Raw genomic sequence first — 18450 nt, 5'->3', positions numbered from 1 at the left:
AGGAACCTCCTGCGCCGATCTCGGCGGGCCTGGTTCACGAGGCAAAGGTTACAGCGGTCCTAGACTGCCGCTTCAGCTGACCTGGGAGAACTAGCCTCAAAAAGGACGAAGCTCAATCCCCTGCTAGAAAGGTCCCTATCCCCAGGGCACGTGAAGGGACTCGCTGCCGGCACCCCTACACGCTCCCCGCTCCGCCACGCCTCCCCCCGTACCAGGGCTCCCACACTGTACCCCGGGAGGCCCATTTACTGGCACAGTCCCAAGAGGCCTCTACGAGCAGGCACAGACACCGGGCCATCCATTTCCCGGCCCGGAGCATCCACCTGCGGAAAGCAGCCGAGCCAGGCAAGGAGGCAGGCAGGGGATGAGCGGCTGCCGGACCCCGCGGTCTATGCGCCCTGCCGTGCGCCCTGGGAGCCGTAGTCCGCTGCCGCCCGCTGTCCCTCGCCACCGCGGGGCCTGGTGCAGTGGAGGACTACAAGGCCCAGACTGCCCAGCGGCACGGGGCCCGCCCTTCATTATGAATGACTAATACAGCATGTTGTCCGGCTAACGTACCCCTGGCGCTGGAGCTCCGCGGCGCCACCGACGCCTGTCTCTGCAGCGCCACAGACAGCGGCGGGACCCGCCGACCAGCACGCCAAGTGAGAGAGGCAAGGCGAGGTAAGAGATCGCCGCGGTGGCCGCTTCCAGGCCGGTTGTGGAGCAGTAGCGGTGCCATGTTGGGGCCGAGCCCCAGTGCCGACGGGCGTGTTGTGAGGGGAACCGCGGTGGGGAGCGCTGGTCGCGTTTCTCCCTGTGCCGGGTGCCCCGCGGGAGGGGAGTTGGCTGTGAGCTGCGCGGCCGCCTCCTCTCGCTGTCTTTGCCCTCATATGCACACGGCCCTGCCCCTTACAGGTGGCCGGACCCGCGGTACTGCTGGGCAGCGCCCTGCTCGGGTGGGAAGGCGGCCGGAGCGCGGGGCGACGCGGCCCGCTCCCGCCGCTGGAAGTGCTCCTCGGGCCTTGCGCCTGAGCCCGGCGGGCCGAGAACGCTGCGGACGGCACCTCGGCGCCCAGGAGGAAGGGTGGTTGGGGCTGGTTTGGCGCTGCTCCGCTGGTGACCCTGCGGGCGACGGGGGCTGAGGGGCCCTCTTCGGGCGGGGGTGGTCACCCATCAGGCGGGCGTTCTCCTCCTCGGCCTCGGAGCGGGGAGACTGAAGCTTAAAGCCCTGCTCCAGAGGGAAAGTGGAGGCCGCTGCTCGTCCACTCTCTGCCAGAGCCCTGCACGGAAGCCCGACCGGCCCGCCAGCGAACTTGGGCACGAAACTTGAGGAAATGCGTCCTTTTGGGGCTGTTTGTAAGTGCCGGACCCCCGTGTCCGTGACACCAGCGGCTGCACCTCTCAGTCGCTTCGCAATGGCCGTTTCCTGGCTTGGCGGTTCGTGGAGGTGGCAGCGTGGTGTGGGCAGAGGCTGAGGGCTGTTTTACGTTTTCTAGGTGTTTTGTGATTCGAGCATGGGGTTTGGTGGCGACGGTGAGCTGGAGAAAAGACTCTTAAGTTTTTCTGGGTTTCTCTTTTCTTTATGGGGGGGTGGGGGTGCTCTAAAGAGTTCATGACATTTCCAGTTTTGCTGCATTGTGTATCACATACAATACATTTTGAAATCAGGATTTTGAATTCTCCATTGAAAATGGTTCTAAATAGCCCAGATCTCAAAAATTACTCGTCTCCCAGGTGTGGCCTGTGCCTTTCTCTTGAGGCAAACATATGTACTGAAGATCTTGTAGACTAGTATCTGCGCAAAGGTGCTTATTTGGCTAGCTTTCAGGATGAAAGAGAATGGGTTTGTTCGGTAAAACTTTGCTGAAAGTTGAAAGTACTGCTGCTGGTTTGGAAAATAAAGACAATGGGCTTTTAAAAGTGGTGGTGTCAGTAGCAGTGCCAAGAAATATCAAAGGTGCCTGAAATGTCCTCTCTCCTTCATTTTGTAGAGATGTCTGTCAGTGCACCTACTGTTCATCTCATGAATGCATGTACACCTTCTTGTAAAGCTAACAGTAAAGAAAACAATATTTTTTTAAAAACTCAAAAGCCTTTCAGGGAATTCCCTGCAGTGTTTTAGCAGAAGGTAGACCTTAGGCAGTAGGAAAATAATACTCATATGTTTAATTATTTTAAGCTAAATGAGTTTATTAATTGAAAATACTGGATTATGATTGTGGCATTGGTTTGCGCCCTGCTGTTTGTAGCTTTTGATAGACTTTCAAGTTTCAGTAATTTGAGTTGCTGATTGCAAATTTGTCAGCCGTCACAGTGTCTGGCACTCTTATGTCTTATCTGTAGACTCAGATATTGTTTGATTCTGTGCTGGGAGAGTTACATGTATTTTTTTCAGTACATTCTTTCTACCATATGGTAAGTATGATGAAACATTGCTGCTGCTGTTGCCACTACCACAGCTATGAGTAAAGCACAATGGTGTTGGCATCTTTGTGGGAGAGTCATCAATTGGCTTTTTTTTAAATTAGGGCTTTTCAGAAGGCACCTTCTTTACCTCCTTTGCTGCTTGGGAGAAGTGAGGAAAGGTTCGTTCTTAGAAAATGAAAAAATGAGAACAGGTCAGAGGTAAGTGTGCTCCAGATTTAATAGGGATGCACGTGCACTGCCAGCATCAGTAGGAGGAAGGGATTCTGCTCTCTCCTTGTCCTGCCAGAAAGTCCATGCTAGTTAGCAGTACCGGTTGTCTGGCATAGATTATTTTATGCTAGATCTTGCCAGTAAATTCTGTTGGTTGTTACTAGACAGACATTGGCAAATAGGTTTTCAATGTGAATCATTTCTGAGGTCAGACTGTCAATTATTGAAGGTTTTTGTGAAAGACCACTCAAGTTTGAGCTGCTATGAATATGTTGGTTAACACTGTGAGTCTGCATTTAGACTTAAACTCGGTATGTGTGTGGGTTGTTTCCTGCCTGCAAAACGAACAGGTGGCATGTAAGTTTAATATGGATTTGTATGAAAATGTGTGTGCACTCACTGACAAACTCCCTTCCTTTGCACTTTTTATTAAAAAAAGAAAAAGTTACAAGGGCTGATTTCTACTCCTTTGCCACTTGCATTCTCCGCATGCAAGAATTTAAGTGTTCTGATGACACCACAGATCAGGCTGCAGGAGAGACTACAGTGGAGCTCCAAGAGTTCATGTTTTACAGTGGTTAAGCCCTGCAGGCTGTCTGCAAATAGCCTTCTCTGTACGGACAGTGCAATGTCATACACGTGTGTGTCGAGAGGTCTGTGTCAGGAAGGGTGTGCACTCTTGGGAGAGGAAGCAAGAGTCTGCACCACAGCTGAGCAGCAACATGAGCACTGGTGAAGTTGAAAAAAGGTCTCCAGTTACCTGCACAATACATCTGGAGATTTGATCTTGCCTTGGTAGGACATCTGTTTTGCATGTTGCACAACTAGGAGCTATCCTTCAGGACAGTAAGACAGCTAGTTACAGGATAACCAATAAAGAAGCCTGTGAGGTGCAAGGAACCAATTCAGTGACCTGAAAGGAGGTTGGAGCAAGGAGGTGGACAGCCCCAGGGTAGGTTTAGGCTAGGTATTAGGAAATATTTTTTCACTGAAAGCATTACCAAACATTGGAATTGTCTGCCCAGGGCAGTGGTGAAGTCGCCATCTCGTGAGGTGTTTAAACAGTGGCATGTGGACCTGGTGGTTTAGTGGTCACCTTGCAGTGCTGGGCTGAAGGTTGGACTAGGTGATCCTGCAGGTATCTTCCGACAAAGATATCCTGTGATTCTCATTTCTTTGGAAGGCAGCAGATGGGAATGGAAACTGGTATTCTTCAAGAGGTCTTTTTTTTCATCTGCTGAGCTTGTCTGGTGTTAGGAGCTTAACACATTGAATGAGTGATGCAGCAGTTGAATGGAGTTGCGAGCATAGTGACCTCCCAGGTTAGCGTGACTGTGTCTGTAGTGCTGAATGGTTAGTGCCAGCATATGGGGCTCTTGTCTGCAGGCTTAAATTAGCTTGTTTTCCTGGAGCTTTGTTTCTTTTACATGTGTCTTGAAACCTGGCTCTTTTTCTTCATTTCCCTGCCACAGTAGAGCTGTGTCTCTTTGCTTGTTACCAGCACCTGGGACCATGTCATGTAACAATGTCTTCAGCTTTTGTGATTTTGAAAAAGACATTAGTTTTTTCCCACTTACTGTTCAGAGACTAGAATGGAAGGGGCAGGCAAAGCACTGAGAAAGAATGTTTGGCAGTTGGACAAAATTTTGTTCTTCAAAATCCTAACTTTACTCTCATAGTGATTGCGTTTAAAATAGTTCATTAAAAAATGAATGAATGTGTCTGCCAGTACTCTTGAGACCCAGCTTCTCTGTATCTCAGCAGACAGCCATTGACATATTGAATAAACATATATGTAGTGTTAGAGAAGACTTCTGCAGCAATTTTACAGACTAAGTCAAGTATCTTCCAAATCACTAGTTAGTTGCCCATAGGAAAACTTCCCTACTCATCTCCTTCGCTGGCTGTTTGTAGATACTGAACGAGTGGAAAATTTGCTTCTTGTAGAACTCCATAGAAACTGTGAGCAGCTGTGTTCTTTTACTGTTGCTTTGCTAGGGAGTGTTTTGCAGAGGATTTCCAAGAATAAGAAGTATAATTTGGTTCATAGCTTTGAATAACCTGTTGGGAGGAGATGTGCTGAGTGGATATCTTTGCCCAATTTGTTGATCACAGAAGAGCCTGATAAAATTATCGTTCCAAATCTTCCCTGAATTCACATGATTCATAGTGGAATAAAATAGGAAGGTGTCTCAGGTAGATATGTAGGCTCTGAGACAGTGTGAATTTCTGAAAGGCTGGCCAGATGTGGACCATGAGCCTTTGGTCTTTCTGTCCCATGCTTGTAAATTCAGCAACCTCTTTATAGCCTCTTAAAACAGCAAGAATTTGGCCTGTTGTTTGTTTTCAATTCTGCTCTGTATTAGCACCTGTATTCATCTCATGATTTCTTAATCTCATAGCCCTAGTCAATGTAGTAGCGATAATTTCTAAAAACTCAAAATATATAAACATATTTCAGTGCATCAGTGTCCCAGGAGAGACATTTTCATGTTTCAACACCTCCCTTCAAACAAAATTGTTTTAGTTGTCCGTGACTTCTAGCTTCCAAAGTATGAAAATGCATGTTGGCTCCAGTGTGCAGGTACCTGAGTTCAGGCAGCTTACATCAGCACAGTGTTGCAGGAACATCCCATTGATGCTCAGAGGATAAAAATCTGTGTTTTGAAATGTATGAAAATTCTGAGTCATGAGAAACCAGAGCAGCAATCTGCAGCCATCTGTGATGACAGAACCAATTGCTCAGGGATATGGGCTATGTCAAAGAGGTGCGTGCAATACGTAGACTAGGTCACCTTGGTGATGGTTTTTAAATGCATTCCAATTTCTGAATTTGTGGCAGTTGCATTAATTGGCAGTCAGGCTTCAGCTGTTGTGTCCTTCAGAGTATGAGCAGTCCATGAATGGAGAATAGACACCATTTGGAGCTGACAATTGTTAGTTTGTAAACATTTGTAATATTTCTGTGTGCAAGCATGGGAAAAAGCCTCATCACTCTCATCAGTCTTAAATACTCTGTTTCCATTGCAGGGGATGGTGCTGAGGCATAGACTGGGTATCTGTTGATTTGGTTTTGCCTTCTTAGTAGATTAAATGTTATGCAAAGAAGGTATATTGTTAAGTATTCCTGAGAGTGAGTAATGAGTGCAGTGGTTTGTCAGTGGGAGAAAAGTTGTGTGTATCTTCTGAAGTATACATACACATCTACTGTTTACATAAAGTGTTTCTGTTAATGGGTAGCAGCATTCAGATGAGATGTGCTCATGTAGTGTGTAATACTAATCTGAAGTATATGGGCTGTACCATCTAAATCGGGTATCCGTTACTAGTGAAACTGCAGGTTTAAAAGATAAAAGGATCATGGCACAATTATCACATGTAGATGTTAATACATTGTTGTTGCTGCATCTGGTGCTGAGCAGATTGAGGCTGTGTTCTGGTCAGGGTTAGTGGTATTCGAGGACTGGGGGTCACAAGGCTGTTCATGAAATGGTTGGTTGTGTGTGTTCATGGCTTATGTCCAGCACAGGTCAGTTCTGACTTGGTTACAGCATGACCCGTGTGAGATGTGCTATATTTTCATTGGAGAACATCCACTTTATTGTTTGACAGCTTCCTTAGCCTATTTCTCATCTTTTCCACAGTGACTGTAGAGGAACAAGGATGAGTGGTGATGTTTGCATGTTACTGTGAGGAATTGCAATCTCAGGGGGTGTGGGAGGAATCTTCTTCCATAGGGCCAATGATTAAAACCAAAGAAAAATTCACACTGCGAAATTGAAACACTTTGAAAGTTCCAGTAGCCTCCTAACTGCTTGCCTAGATACCAGAAGTCAGGTTTGTAGGTCTGTTTAAGTATTCAAACACTTCAATTCCTTATTGGTAAAACAGGGAAGATACGTATAAGCCCATCTCAGAGGCTGAAGGATTAATACTTCCAAGTACTGAGAGATTTGCATACGTTCAATGCAAGTGAATATTTTAACTATGGAAAACAGTAGTACATGTATTTAGATTGGGTGGGGACAGAAATCAAATGTAAAAATCATTAACTTTCCCTTTCAATAAAAGGGGAAACAAGTTGTAGTTCTATGGCTCCTAGTTTCTTACTAGTTGTTCTGATGTGCGTGCAGCACTTAGGAAATACAGAGCTATAGGACTACACAGAGCTGCATTTGCCTCTTGCAGTGTTAAAATCTTGAGGAAAGCAAATGCTGCTTCAGAATTTCTGTATAGCTCAGAAGGAAAAAAGCATTTGATAAAAACCTTATTTTCAAAGAACGGCTGACTAGGTTGTTTTATAGGTAGGAGCATGAGAGGTTTTTTTAAAGCGGTTATTGAATCAGTTGAATCACTGTCTGAAGGAAGCAAATTTAGACAAGATAAATGAAGAAATTCAGCTCTACAGAAGGAGGATACTTATCCTCTGTGTCATGCCTGAACTTGAAATCAAATGAGAAAGGTCATTTGTTCTTTAACAGTACCTCATGTTAAAACATGTTTGTAACTTGCCTTGGTATAACCCCTGACTTGTGAGCGTACTTCTTGAGATGGTGAGCTAAGAGAATTTCAGATGCATAAATATGCAGCTAGAACTGGAACTTTTTGGTCACCTGAGACTATGCAGTATGAAAACTGTAACAGTAGTTCCTGAGCAGATTTCATGGGAAGAGGAAGCTCTGCTGAAGCTGTTCTATATTCTGATGTGAAATAGCATGACAAGGAGGTCTTTCTGACTGCTTTTGTCAGCCACTATACGGAGTAAGCATTACTGGAAGATGTTGCACTTAGCTGTGTGTTCTATTCTGAACTACTTGTGTTGAGGGGATAAGACTTAATTTCCAGAGTGCAGGAGAAAAATACAGCCTCTTTTCTACAGTGGTGTTGTCAGAGTGAATGCCTGTTCTGCATGTGCTGTCAGAACAAGGCCTTGAAACAGACATCTGTAAGTAAGATGAGTAGTGGCTAAATTTTAGGCTTGCAGTTAATTGTGTGGTCTCACAAATTCTTGCTTGGTTATCCAGGTGTCTTAAGAGTTGGGGAAAGGTCTTGCTTTGTTCATATGCACGTATATATTAAAAAAAAAAAAAAAGTTATATGTATGTATGAAATAAGAACCATTTTTAATTTCCCTGTGAGTTGCAGGCTTTCTAGGATTAGCAAAAATTAAACAAGCACAGGAGCAAACCCCAGTATTGCTGGATCATAAGAAGCTGGATCAGACTCCTTCCTGTTTGTTTACACTCCAGGAATTTTATTGGTGATAATCTCAGTAGGAGGAATGAATCCCAGATTAAGTCTCCTGTCAAATAAGAGAACAGAAGTGCTTTCTAATCTCTGATCTATGCTAGTGTCTAGAAGCTACATCTCCTGTTTTTTTTCTGAAAGAAATGTACTGTCATATCTGAGATTTTCAGTATGTGATTTATCTCATGAGGGACTCTTACAGGCCTTTGAAGTAGCTGGAGGAGAGATTTGATTGCTTTCACATGTTTATGCCAAATCCCATGGTGAGTAGAAGAACCTGAGGTTATGAGATGTTGTGGTTTACATATTATGGAATGTAATAAATACCTATCCGAAGCAGCTTTTTTTGCCTGTGGCTTTACAACTTGGGGTCAAATTTCCTTCTGTTCTCTGACAGGTTCTGCCAACCTCCTTTTTCACATGCACACACCCCACTCCCTGTAATCTTTATTAATCTTTCTTTCTGGGAGGAAAAGTGCTGTGGGTTGCACCCTTGAATGGCTGTGAGACGTTTTATCTCCCTGCCAACTTTGTTAACAATTCACATATGGGTTATCAAGCACAGACAAATAAGCTGTGCCATGTTACCTAGAAGTCAAACTTTACCAAAACCCAAACAATTAAAAAAGCCCAAGCAAAGGAAAACAATAAACAAATCACAAAACCCCACAAAGATGAAAAATCAACCTCTGAGGAATTTGGAAATGCTTGGGTTTAAGTTGCACGTATGGTTGCCAGGATTTGATCTGAATCAGCACCTTTTCATGCTGTTATCTGTATAACAGTGAGGAACCTATGCTGTGGTGGAGCTGGGAACCACACTGAACAGTTTTGCTTTCTTCAAAGGTGGCACAGATCACGTAAAAAGTAGTGCTATTTAGCATAAGTAAAGCTCAGAGAAGCTATCTCTCTTTCTCCAATATCAGACAAATCATTTACCTAGTGTTGAGAATGGGATGAGATTTTCTAAAATGTCACTTGCTGGAGACAAAGTAAAAATCACTTGGTGCTTCTGTATAGAAAAAGTGTTCTTCAACTGAAACCTGCAGTTTGTTATTTTTAGGAGTATTTCCATAGGTAAGAGACACATTTTCAAACCCTGATGAGCCTCAGCCAATTTTAGAACTTTAGTTTGTATTTAGGGCCAGCTGATTCACTGTCAGAAAAACACTGATATTTGGCCTGTTAACCAACTGAGGATCAAGCCCAGAGCTGACCCTCAGAGTAGTGGCACCCTCAGAGTAGTGGCACCCTCCAAACTGATACAGGCTGGACAATTTTTTTTTATTTTTTTTTTTTTTTTTTCCAGAGGGCAGTGTTGGTTTCAGCATCTCAATTCCATACTGTCTCTTCAGTTTTGCTGCTGTAGTTGTTTCTGCAGCCGCTTGAGCATCTGAGCTTAAAATCCTTTAGTAGGGTGGGAAGAAAAAGCTTGGGTTTTAACCTGAATCTGCACTTCAGTCGGGTTTACCACACAAATCTATGAGTAGTTAAACCAGTTTAACAGAGACAGGACAGGATAAAAACAGGTGCTGGATTCATTTGAGTACATAACACCACAAGACAACTCCAGCCAGGCTGTCCAGTGTGAGGGTGTAAGTGGGCTGGCATGTCCCTAGTTGTGGCTCTCTGGACAGGGTTTTCTTTCTGCTGTGCTTAGAGAAGACACACTGCATCTAAGTTGTGGGAATGCTTTAACAGAAAAGAGCAGTTCAGCTTTACTTGCCTTTTCAGTTTACTCTGAGACCCAAGTTTTCTTCAGTTGGTTCTTTGGAAAAGGGGAGGGCATGGCCATGGTTTCATATTATGCATTGTAGCAGAAACAATGGAGTACTCCCATTTCTTGTGCAGACTTCTTGCATCTTTTTTTGGATAGTGTTACTGAACCTCTTAGACTGTCTTCAGTGTGTAGTTTCTGTTTTAACAAGGTTTTGTCTTGCAGCTCAGTAGCAATGCCTGTATCTGTTGCCTAATTGGGACATGGGACTTTATTTGGTTTCATAAGGGTTTTGTTCTGGAAAACACAAAGAAGCCAGGCTCTCGGCCACTTGTGTCTTTTTCTTCTCCAGCCTGTAGCTGTCGTCTCTGGTTAACCGACCAGCCACCAGCACTGGACAGCACGAAGGTGTGAATTGCTGAAGTCCCTCCATAGCCTGGTGTCTGAATTACATTGCATGCCTGATTCTGCCCAGGCAAACACTCATTTTGTTAGAAATACTTTTAAAGCAAAGCTGGAAACCAGAACAACTTACTTGAAAGCAAAAGCTAGAAATCAGGATGCAGAGTGCTTCTCAGATTCAAGGTGACTCCTGTGCCAGGGGGTACTTTTGCCATCACATTTGTGTGCTGGAATATGCTATCACCTAGGTGCCCACCAGGTTTCCTTCAGGCTCACCTGAGTGTAGTGCAGAAGCCCAACTTGTCCCCCTGCTCCTCAGAATGGGACTGCAAACATGTACAAATAAGTTGGTCAAGACTGCTCTCTAGCCTAATGAAGTAAAATACAGTTCATGTGTCAGACAGGTAACCAAAATGCTATAATGAAGTGGTGCATCCATTTTAGTGGTATTACAGTGGGAGTAAGCAGAGTGAGCATTAGTCATGTATTGCAATCCTATTAGAGTACCGTCATAGCACTCTGCCAGCTTCATGGAGAACCTTTAGATTTGAACTACATGGATAGAAGAAGAAATCATGAGACTTAAGACATGGAACTCATTAACTAAGGGTTTGAAAGCCCAGTTTCCTGGGGTTTTTACACAGATCTTGATTCTGACCCTGGCATGTTTGTAAGCATATACAATGACATGCAGATCAGATAACAATGTGTTTGGCTCTCTAGTTGAATGCTAAGACCATGACTATTCTCTATGTAGCAGTGAAGTCCTAGAAATAGAAATTATTCCTAAACTTTGCAAAAAAACTGTCTTTCTTTGGTTTGTTTGGACAAAACAGAACTACTGCTCTGGTTGCACAAGAGTTTTTTTTCTGTTGCTGAAATCTTTTTGGCAGCCTCTTGTAACTGCCCACATCTAGGGGGTGGTGGTAAATGGCTCCTTTTCAACCTGGTGACCTGTCATAAGTGGGGTCCCACAGGGATTGCTGTTGGGCCTAATGCCATTCAGTATCTCTTTAAGTGATTTGGATGATGGGATCAAGTGTACCCTGATGAAATCTGCTGATGACAAACTGCTATGGGAAGGGAGAGTCCACCCTGCAGAAAGACATGGACAGACTCAAAGAGTGCACTAACCAAAATGTCTTCTGGGAGTCTTCAGTTGCCCTGGTATCTGCTAGGAAGGCCATATAGGCAGGCATGTACAGTCCAGGAGGTTCCTCCAGTGGGGTCTGGAGCCTCATCCAGAGTCCAGTCCTGTGCTCCCCAGTTCATGAAGGACAGGGAACTGCTTAAGTGGGTGCAGCAACAGGCTATGAAGATGATGAGGGGACAAGGACATCTCTTTTGTGAGGAAAGGCTGAGGGACTTGACTGAGAGAGAATCTTTTCAGTGTTTATAACTTGTCAGGAGGATGGGGCCAGTCTTTTTTTCAGTGGTGCCCAGTAAAAGGACAAGAGCTAACAGGCAGAAACTTGAACCTAGTAAGCTCCATCTAAACATCACAAGGAAATTCTTTACTTTCAGGTTGGTAGAGCACTGGAACAGGCTTCCTAGAGAGGTGGTAGAGTCTCCATCTCTGGAGTAATTCAAAACCTGTGTGGATGCTGTCCTTTGCAACCTTCTCTGAAGGAGTTGGACTAGGTGGACCAGAGGCCCCTTCCAAAACCTATCATTCTGTGATTCTCTTTTGTGCTTGGGAAAACATAACCCAGGAGTGCAGCACGGTACATGGATGGAGAGAAGCTCTGTGGAAAGAGATCTGGTGGACAACAAAGCTCAATATGAATGAACACTGCTGTTGAGGCAAAGAAAGCCAATAGGAGGCTGGTCTACATCAACAAGGCCATCTCCAGCAGGGACCCCACTCTACTCAGGACTTGTCAGGCCACACCTGGAATACTAAGTCCAGTTTTGCTTGTGCTATACAAGAGAGATGTAGACAGACTGGAAAAGGTCCAGAGAAGGGCCACAAAGATGATCAAAGGACTATAAATCCTTTGATAGGAGAAAAGACTGAGAGAAAGGGGTTTGTTCAGCTGTGAGGAAAGAAGGCTATAGAGTGACCTTATCACTGTATTCCAGTATTTAAAGGTTGGCTACAAAGAGCATGGAGGCTTCCTTTTTACAAGGACTCACCTGGAAAAGACAAGGGGTAATGGATACTGGTTATTCCAAGGGAGATTCCAATTGGACACAAGAGGAACATTTTTTAACAGTGAGAGCATTGGAATAATTTCCCCAGGAAAGTGGTGGATTACCCAACATTGGACTCTTCTAAAGTTCATCTGGAGATGGTTTTGGGCCATCTTGTCCAGACCATGCTTTTGCCAAGAAAGGTTGGACCAGATGACCTTTGAGTTCCCTTCTAGCCTGGCATTCTGTGGTATGATTCTATGATTATGAGTGATCTGGAGGAAAAGGGCACTTTTGTGAAATCTTAAGACAGCAAAAAAGGCAAATTCTTGGTTCTGATTCCACCCTTCTTTGTCAGAGCTAATGCAGGGACTAGATTGGAACAGGCTAGTTTTAACCTGCTGATGTAGGGCGATCATACTGGGGGATTTTTGTTCAGATTTTATTGTTTTTTTTAACAGCAGCAGAGTTGGAAAGTTAGCATTTATACACATTCAATACACCATTTCTGTTACTTTCATCTTATGTTAGAGATTATAGAGACACCACTTCCCTCCACCCCCCCAGACCCTCTCCTCCCCCTTATAGTTCTTAAATATTCTGGGTTATGCCATTAAATTTTAATTCCCTTCCATTTTTTCTACTTCTTGCAGTTCTTGTGTGGTTGGTGAAAATAAGCCTGCACTGCACGGATGCAAGAGGGGCAACAGCCTGAGGTAAGGCTTGGAGGTGAAATGGTGTTTTTTCTCAGAAGAATTGCAGGGAAGGTCAAGACTGAATCAACCAAGTCATTCTACTCAGGATACTGAGGTGAAGGACTGCAAAGTCAAAAGGTCAAGATGACCAGTGTGAGACCCCTTTTAAAATAGAGGGATAGTGGGGGCTGAGCACACTTTTTAGGCCACATTTAAGTTCTTTTCAGGGTTCTTTTCCCTGCGATTATGAAAGCTAAAAAAGATGCTTTGTATTAATTTATTTGCAAGTGGGGAATTGCAGAAAATAGCCTAACCTATGAGCTTAAACCTTTAGGAGGAAAAAATACCATGTGAGTAAATCACACAAATTGATTGTATGCAAATGATGTTGCTGTTAAGGACCTTGACAAGTTAAATGCCAGTTGCTTTTTGCTATTCTTTATGTTCCTTTTCTTGTCCTTTCGTATACAAAGATACCAAACCCTTTTTCTGGTTTACAAGTTCTGTTAGTTAATTACAAAACAGACTAAAATAAAAATGGCTACAAGTTGTAATCTTGCTATGGTCACAAAGCCAGCATAAGTGACAGGATTAATTCCTTATGTTACAGAAGGATACATTTTTCCCAAATATTTTTGTGACTGGAGTTGTATGTGCAATCAGGAGAGTCAAACCATATGCTGTGATCAAAAGCTGAGCTGGTATTAAATTAGATTTGTGAATGTAATTGCAATTTGTTGTGTTACTACAGTTTGCAGTTGTCAATGAACAGACTTCTGCTTTGTAATGAAAGAATGATATGTTACTATGAATGTTTTAAGCTTTGCACCATAAAGCTGTTGTACTTTCTAGTCTCACTCCATGAAATCTATGGTAACTTTTGCCTTACCTTCCTTGGGGCCAAAGTAAGACACCCAGTATTTATTATCTGAAAATTACTGTTTGGCACAATGGAATGCAAGAAGAAATTAATCATTCTTGTTGAAAGCTCTTAACAATCAGATGTGCTTTGTACAGTCCTATATTAAATCTTACCAGGATAAGTACAAAGTAAATAAACCAGTCATTCTAGCTAAGAAACTGACACCCTTCAGGAAAGCTTTGCTGCCTGCTTGCTGACTCATGAATACTGTCTTCCATTTGGAAGGTACTTTGTCTAATTTTTTTGATTTAATGTGGCTCAAGAATTCCAAATTCTACCTATAAGCAACCTTATTCTATTTCAGTTTCATGTAGTTGCCTAAGGATAGTTTATCGTTGAGCTTTCCCTAGTTCTCAAGTCTCTCTCTTCTGCACTAACTGCACCTCTCTGGCTAGGATGGTAGACTGAATTACTGGGATTGTTTGAATTCTATGCATAGGTTTTGAAACTTGCCTGCTGGTTAAAGATTTTGTTAACTGAAGACCTGTCTCAAATACCTGTGATGATAATACCTTAAAGTCAGCCTTTGGGAATATTTTCAATAGCCTTCTGATTTGGAGAATAAAACTATGCAGATTCTTTGCATCATTTTGACTTTAAATTCTAATGTCTGTAAAGTCAACGAACACAAATGATCAATTTCGGTTTGCCTACTGTGTTACTTCAAGAGAATAAAATACTTAAATGGAGTCTTCTAGAATGGAAGTGTGTATACTTGTGAGTGCTGACTCCTGACAGACTAATGCTGGCTGGTAGTTGAGTCAATAAATGGCAATATTGTTATAGTAACTGGTAAATGTTTTAGTTTCCAATGCAGAAAACACTAGTGTTAGAAATAAATGTATTCTTTTTACTCAGGAATCAGTTTGTTTTGTTTTTATTCCATGTAAGGTATAAATCTTACCTCTTAAGATAAGTATGAAGTAATTTTTGACATGATCTTTCTCAGACTTGCCTGGCTAGGAGCAAAACAGTTCTGAAACCACAGCCGTTTTGAACTCTTGACACTGTTTAAATTATTTACTTGCTTGAATATTATATGTAGGTTCAGGTTGAGAAAACTCACAAGGGGAAAGAGGTATTAAAACATTTCATTATAATTCCCAGCCTCCTTTTGAATTTGTTTCACACAGGCTGCTGCAGATCCAATGTCCTCCTCTGATGCACCAGAAGATGGCCCAAAGGAAACATCAAGTGTGTCACAGAATATCTGTATGTTTCTGGTTTGACTGGGGCGAGTATATCATGTTGGAAGTATGTTAAGCTAAAGGTCCATGCTTTTTCCTTGCCTATTAAGAATTATGGCTCTTAGCACAAAAAGGTGGTGTGAATGAGGTCACATCTGATTAAACTGTTCATGATTTGTAGAAGAACCCAGTTGCATAAACCCAGTTGTCAATCTTCAGTTTTCTGTGCTTATGCTTTCAAAAAAAACAGAAATGGTTTTTGATTGAATAGATCTACTTGGCTATTGTTTTATGCTCGGTTCTTGCTCTCTAAGCCAGAGATGCACAAGCGTTTGCTTTGATTTTTGGCATCCAGTGTTGTGATGTTAAATCAGTTGTTCCAAATGGAATACTTTGCCCACACTAGCATGATGATAATTTGATATGAAAGCTAAGGCTACAGCATGCAGGAATGGAAGTATTCCAGCAAAACCTGGGAAGAATATCAGTCCCTACCTTTCTTTCTCCCTCTGAGAAAGAAAGGCTTCTTAGGATTTACTTTGTTTTTATTTATACCATTGTGATGTTAATGTATATGATGCTCCTTTTGAACAACTGGAGCATTCAGATTGTGCCTTCTGGCAAGTAATAGGCTCTGAACCACCTTAGGGCAAATTAGCAGGTAAGAGCAATATAACTATAATGCTGAAGTTGCTGAATAATCCCTAGGGATCACACATTTCAGAAATAACAGTCATGGGAGCAAACAGAGCCTTGACTAAAGCTATGGGAAAAGCATTCAGACCTAAATAAACAGATTAGCTTTTCTGTATGTTGCTTTTTTCTCCAGATAGAGAAGTTGGTTTAATAAAAACAATAGCCACTCCTGAGAATGTTTAACTTGATTATGTCCTTGAATAATAACATCTTTTACTACAATATTGCAGCAGTTTTTCTTCACATGAAACATTGTTCGGTCCAGTTCTGAATATATGTATGAAGTAAAGGCTTGAAAAGTTAATAGACATTAAATTCTTTAAGAGTGAGGGGGAGAATAGATAGAAACTACTTTAAAGTAGGGTATCTGTGCTATAAATGGCTCTGGACTGGGAGAGTATTTGGGGAAGGTATGATTCACGCTTCTCAGTTTCTTGTATTCTTTGTTAGATACCCACTGCTACCATTGTGGGAGATAGGATATTTGCTTAAGTAGATTTCAGCTCATGTACTGTGGCTGCCTTTATGATTGTGTGACTGAGAGTGCTACAAATGCAACAGTCTGATCTCCTTTTCTTCCTTTTACAGTCGTGTTTTCCCCACCCCACCTCCCCACTTTAGCATCACCGTCTGTTCATGGTCTTAGGTCAGACCATACTGACTGCAGCACACCATGTTCTTGGGTATTGACCATGAAGTAGTATGCTGCTAAAATCTTAACTAAGAAGGATGATGGAGGGTGGCTTTTGGGGGGGGATTTTGTGGTTTTTTGACATAAAATCTTGTGAGATAAGTATTTGTGGGACAGATCTGGGGCCAGAGCCACGCAGTTCATCCAGATTGGTAAAACAAATAAATGTATGGTAGGAGGCTATAATTTATCTGCATCTTTGACATCCGGCCTGCAAACTGTTCACTAACCTATTTTCTCTTTCCTGGGATTATGATCCTATTCCAGGCTTCTGGACATCTTGAGACCTCTGCTAACTTGTGCAGCAGCTTGCCAAAGAAAGAGAGTTGGTTGGAAACAAAACTCTGCTTTCCTGCTTGATGCTTTTTTCATTTTTTTCCTAAGATACATTACAAATTAAAGATGATGCAAAGTTACTGTTTTTTTTCTATTGATGTAAAACTGAAGCTTCTCTATCTCAGTTAATGAGGCTTTCTGGCATTTAACAAGCAGCTGTGATGGAACTGACAGACCTTCCAATTTTCCATGGCAAGTTTAATATAGATAGGCTAAACTATGTTGTACATCTAGTCTTAAATAGTTTGTTGTTGAAACTAGAGAAGGAGTGATTGGTTTCCTGACCTGAGTACCTCTTAAGGTTTAATTTTCAATTGTATATTTATCCCTAGTGTGTTAACAACAGAAAAGGCTAAGACTGGTACCGTAGGTGTCCTATATGTGCCAGTATGTGTAGGTGACTTTACCAGGGTACTCACACCAGTGTACATGTGTTGCTATCATTCACACAGATAAAATCCCCCAAAGGATGCTTTTGGTTTAGTATTTAAAACATGCTATTTTATTTTAATTTTTCCCCTTTAAATTTAGTGTATATCTTCTCTAAGTATTCTTTGCTTCTCTATCCACCTCACCTGCCACACAGCTTCTCTCTTTCCCTTACTGAACTGCGTGGACAACCTGTCCCAGTGTCCACAGGGTAGGAAACCTGGACTGAGACCCATGCTTGGAGGCAGCCTCTCCAGTGGTGGCACTCTCAATGATGTAGCCTCAGAACTGAATGTAAGATTACAGTGATAAATTGATGGCCTTTTAGCTCCACTCTGATGTTTAGTGGTGACATTTTTATTTTCTGTTTTACTTACCTGCACTTTATAGTCATGTGTGCTTTTCTGTTTTTCTTTGTGTATAGCTGATGCAGATGCATTTAAAATTCTCCTGGAGATGAAAATGAAGAAGAGGCAGAAGCAGCCTGCTTTACCAAGCACTGTGACTGAGCTTGGCACTGAGGATGGTTCTAAAGTATATGTGGTTGGGACAGCCCACTTCAGTGACAGCAGCAAAAAAGATGTAGTGAAGGTAAATATTAAGTGGAAGCCCTTCAGCAGCATGTTTAGGTTGTTCTCAACTTACCATAAAGTAGAATGAAGTCCAGCCTCCTGACTCAGTTCTATGCTGTAAACTCAAGACTCTTTTTTTCTTGTTGGCTCTTATAGGGCTCATAGTCCTGTGGCATGAGCTGAGGCAGGCATAGTAACTTAATGTTTTGATAGAATGCATTGCTCTCCTGTATCTATTATTTTTATTTGTCCTTGAACAGCCAATGCAGATACAGTGCCAGTGTTAGAAGTCTTACTAATGAAGATTACTGTCACAATAGCAGTATTGCACCAACAGTGTGTACTGTGGTTGTTGTATGCTCACTGTGATGATATGCTAAGAAGATGCAAAGCCTAGAACAGAAACTGCAGTTTACAGCTTGTCTGTGCCTAGGGTGTATAATACTGAGCTGTAAAACCATGCCTTCCCAAACTTGATTCTCAAAATGGAAATAGGTCCAAAGCGCTGGTGAAAGCAGAAACTATTTCATACTGTACTTTATCCAAAGTCTGCGGTTTAGAGTGGCTTTATCCTCTAGGAGCTAGAGGAGGAGGAGGAGGAATCTTGTGCAAGAACCATCAGCCATGGTTTTTAAAAGCTTATTCCAACTCAGACTGCAAATGATCACAGAGTGTGGTCAAAAGGAACTTCATGAAATGTGGAGAGTCTTACCATCACGTTTTTCTCACCTCTTCCCAGCACAATGTGTTCTCAGTCTTTTTGTGTTCCAAAACATCAGTAGCTAAAGCATTTCATTGACTTTT

General features: G+C 42.6%; 1 protein-coding gene across 5 annotated transcripts in view; it reads left to right on the top strand.

Moving 5' to 3' along the window:
• The first annotated feature begins 577 nt into the window (after positions 1-577).
• The window catches only part of TRABD (TraB domain containing), a 35779-nt gene continuing 17906 nt past the window's right edge, over positions 578-18450 (top strand). For 2 of the 5 annotated variants that reach the window (XM_068165936.1, XM_068165900.1), the window contains exons 1-4: positions 578-663; positions 12772-12834; positions 14869-14947; positions 17499-17665. In XM_068165936.1, the coding sequence (XP_068022037.1) occupies positions 12811-12834; positions 14869-14947; positions 17499-17665 (270 nt within the window). In that variant the 5' untranslated portion in view covers positions 578-663; positions 12772-12810. Of the gene's footprint in view, positions 664-916; positions 1339-9437; positions 9992-12771; positions 12835-14866; positions 14948-17231; positions 17369-17498; positions 17666-18450 lie in introns of those variants that run through there. The other 3 variants (XM_068165918.1, XM_068165909.1, XM_068165927.1) reach the window with 3 other exon arrangements.

This window comes from Melanerpes formicivorus, unplaced genomic scaffold (assembly GCF_026170545.1).
Source record: "Melanerpes formicivorus ecotype bairdi unplaced genomic scaffold, bMelFor1.0.p_v2 SCAF_3, whole genome shotgun sequence".
In the NCBI taxonomy this organism is placed as follows: domain Eukaryota; kingdom Metazoa; phylum Chordata; class Aves; order Piciformes; family Picidae; genus Melanerpes; species Melanerpes formicivorus.
Note: the sequence above shows the minus strand (reverse complement) of the source record. Positions and strands in the feature narration are given on the sequence as shown.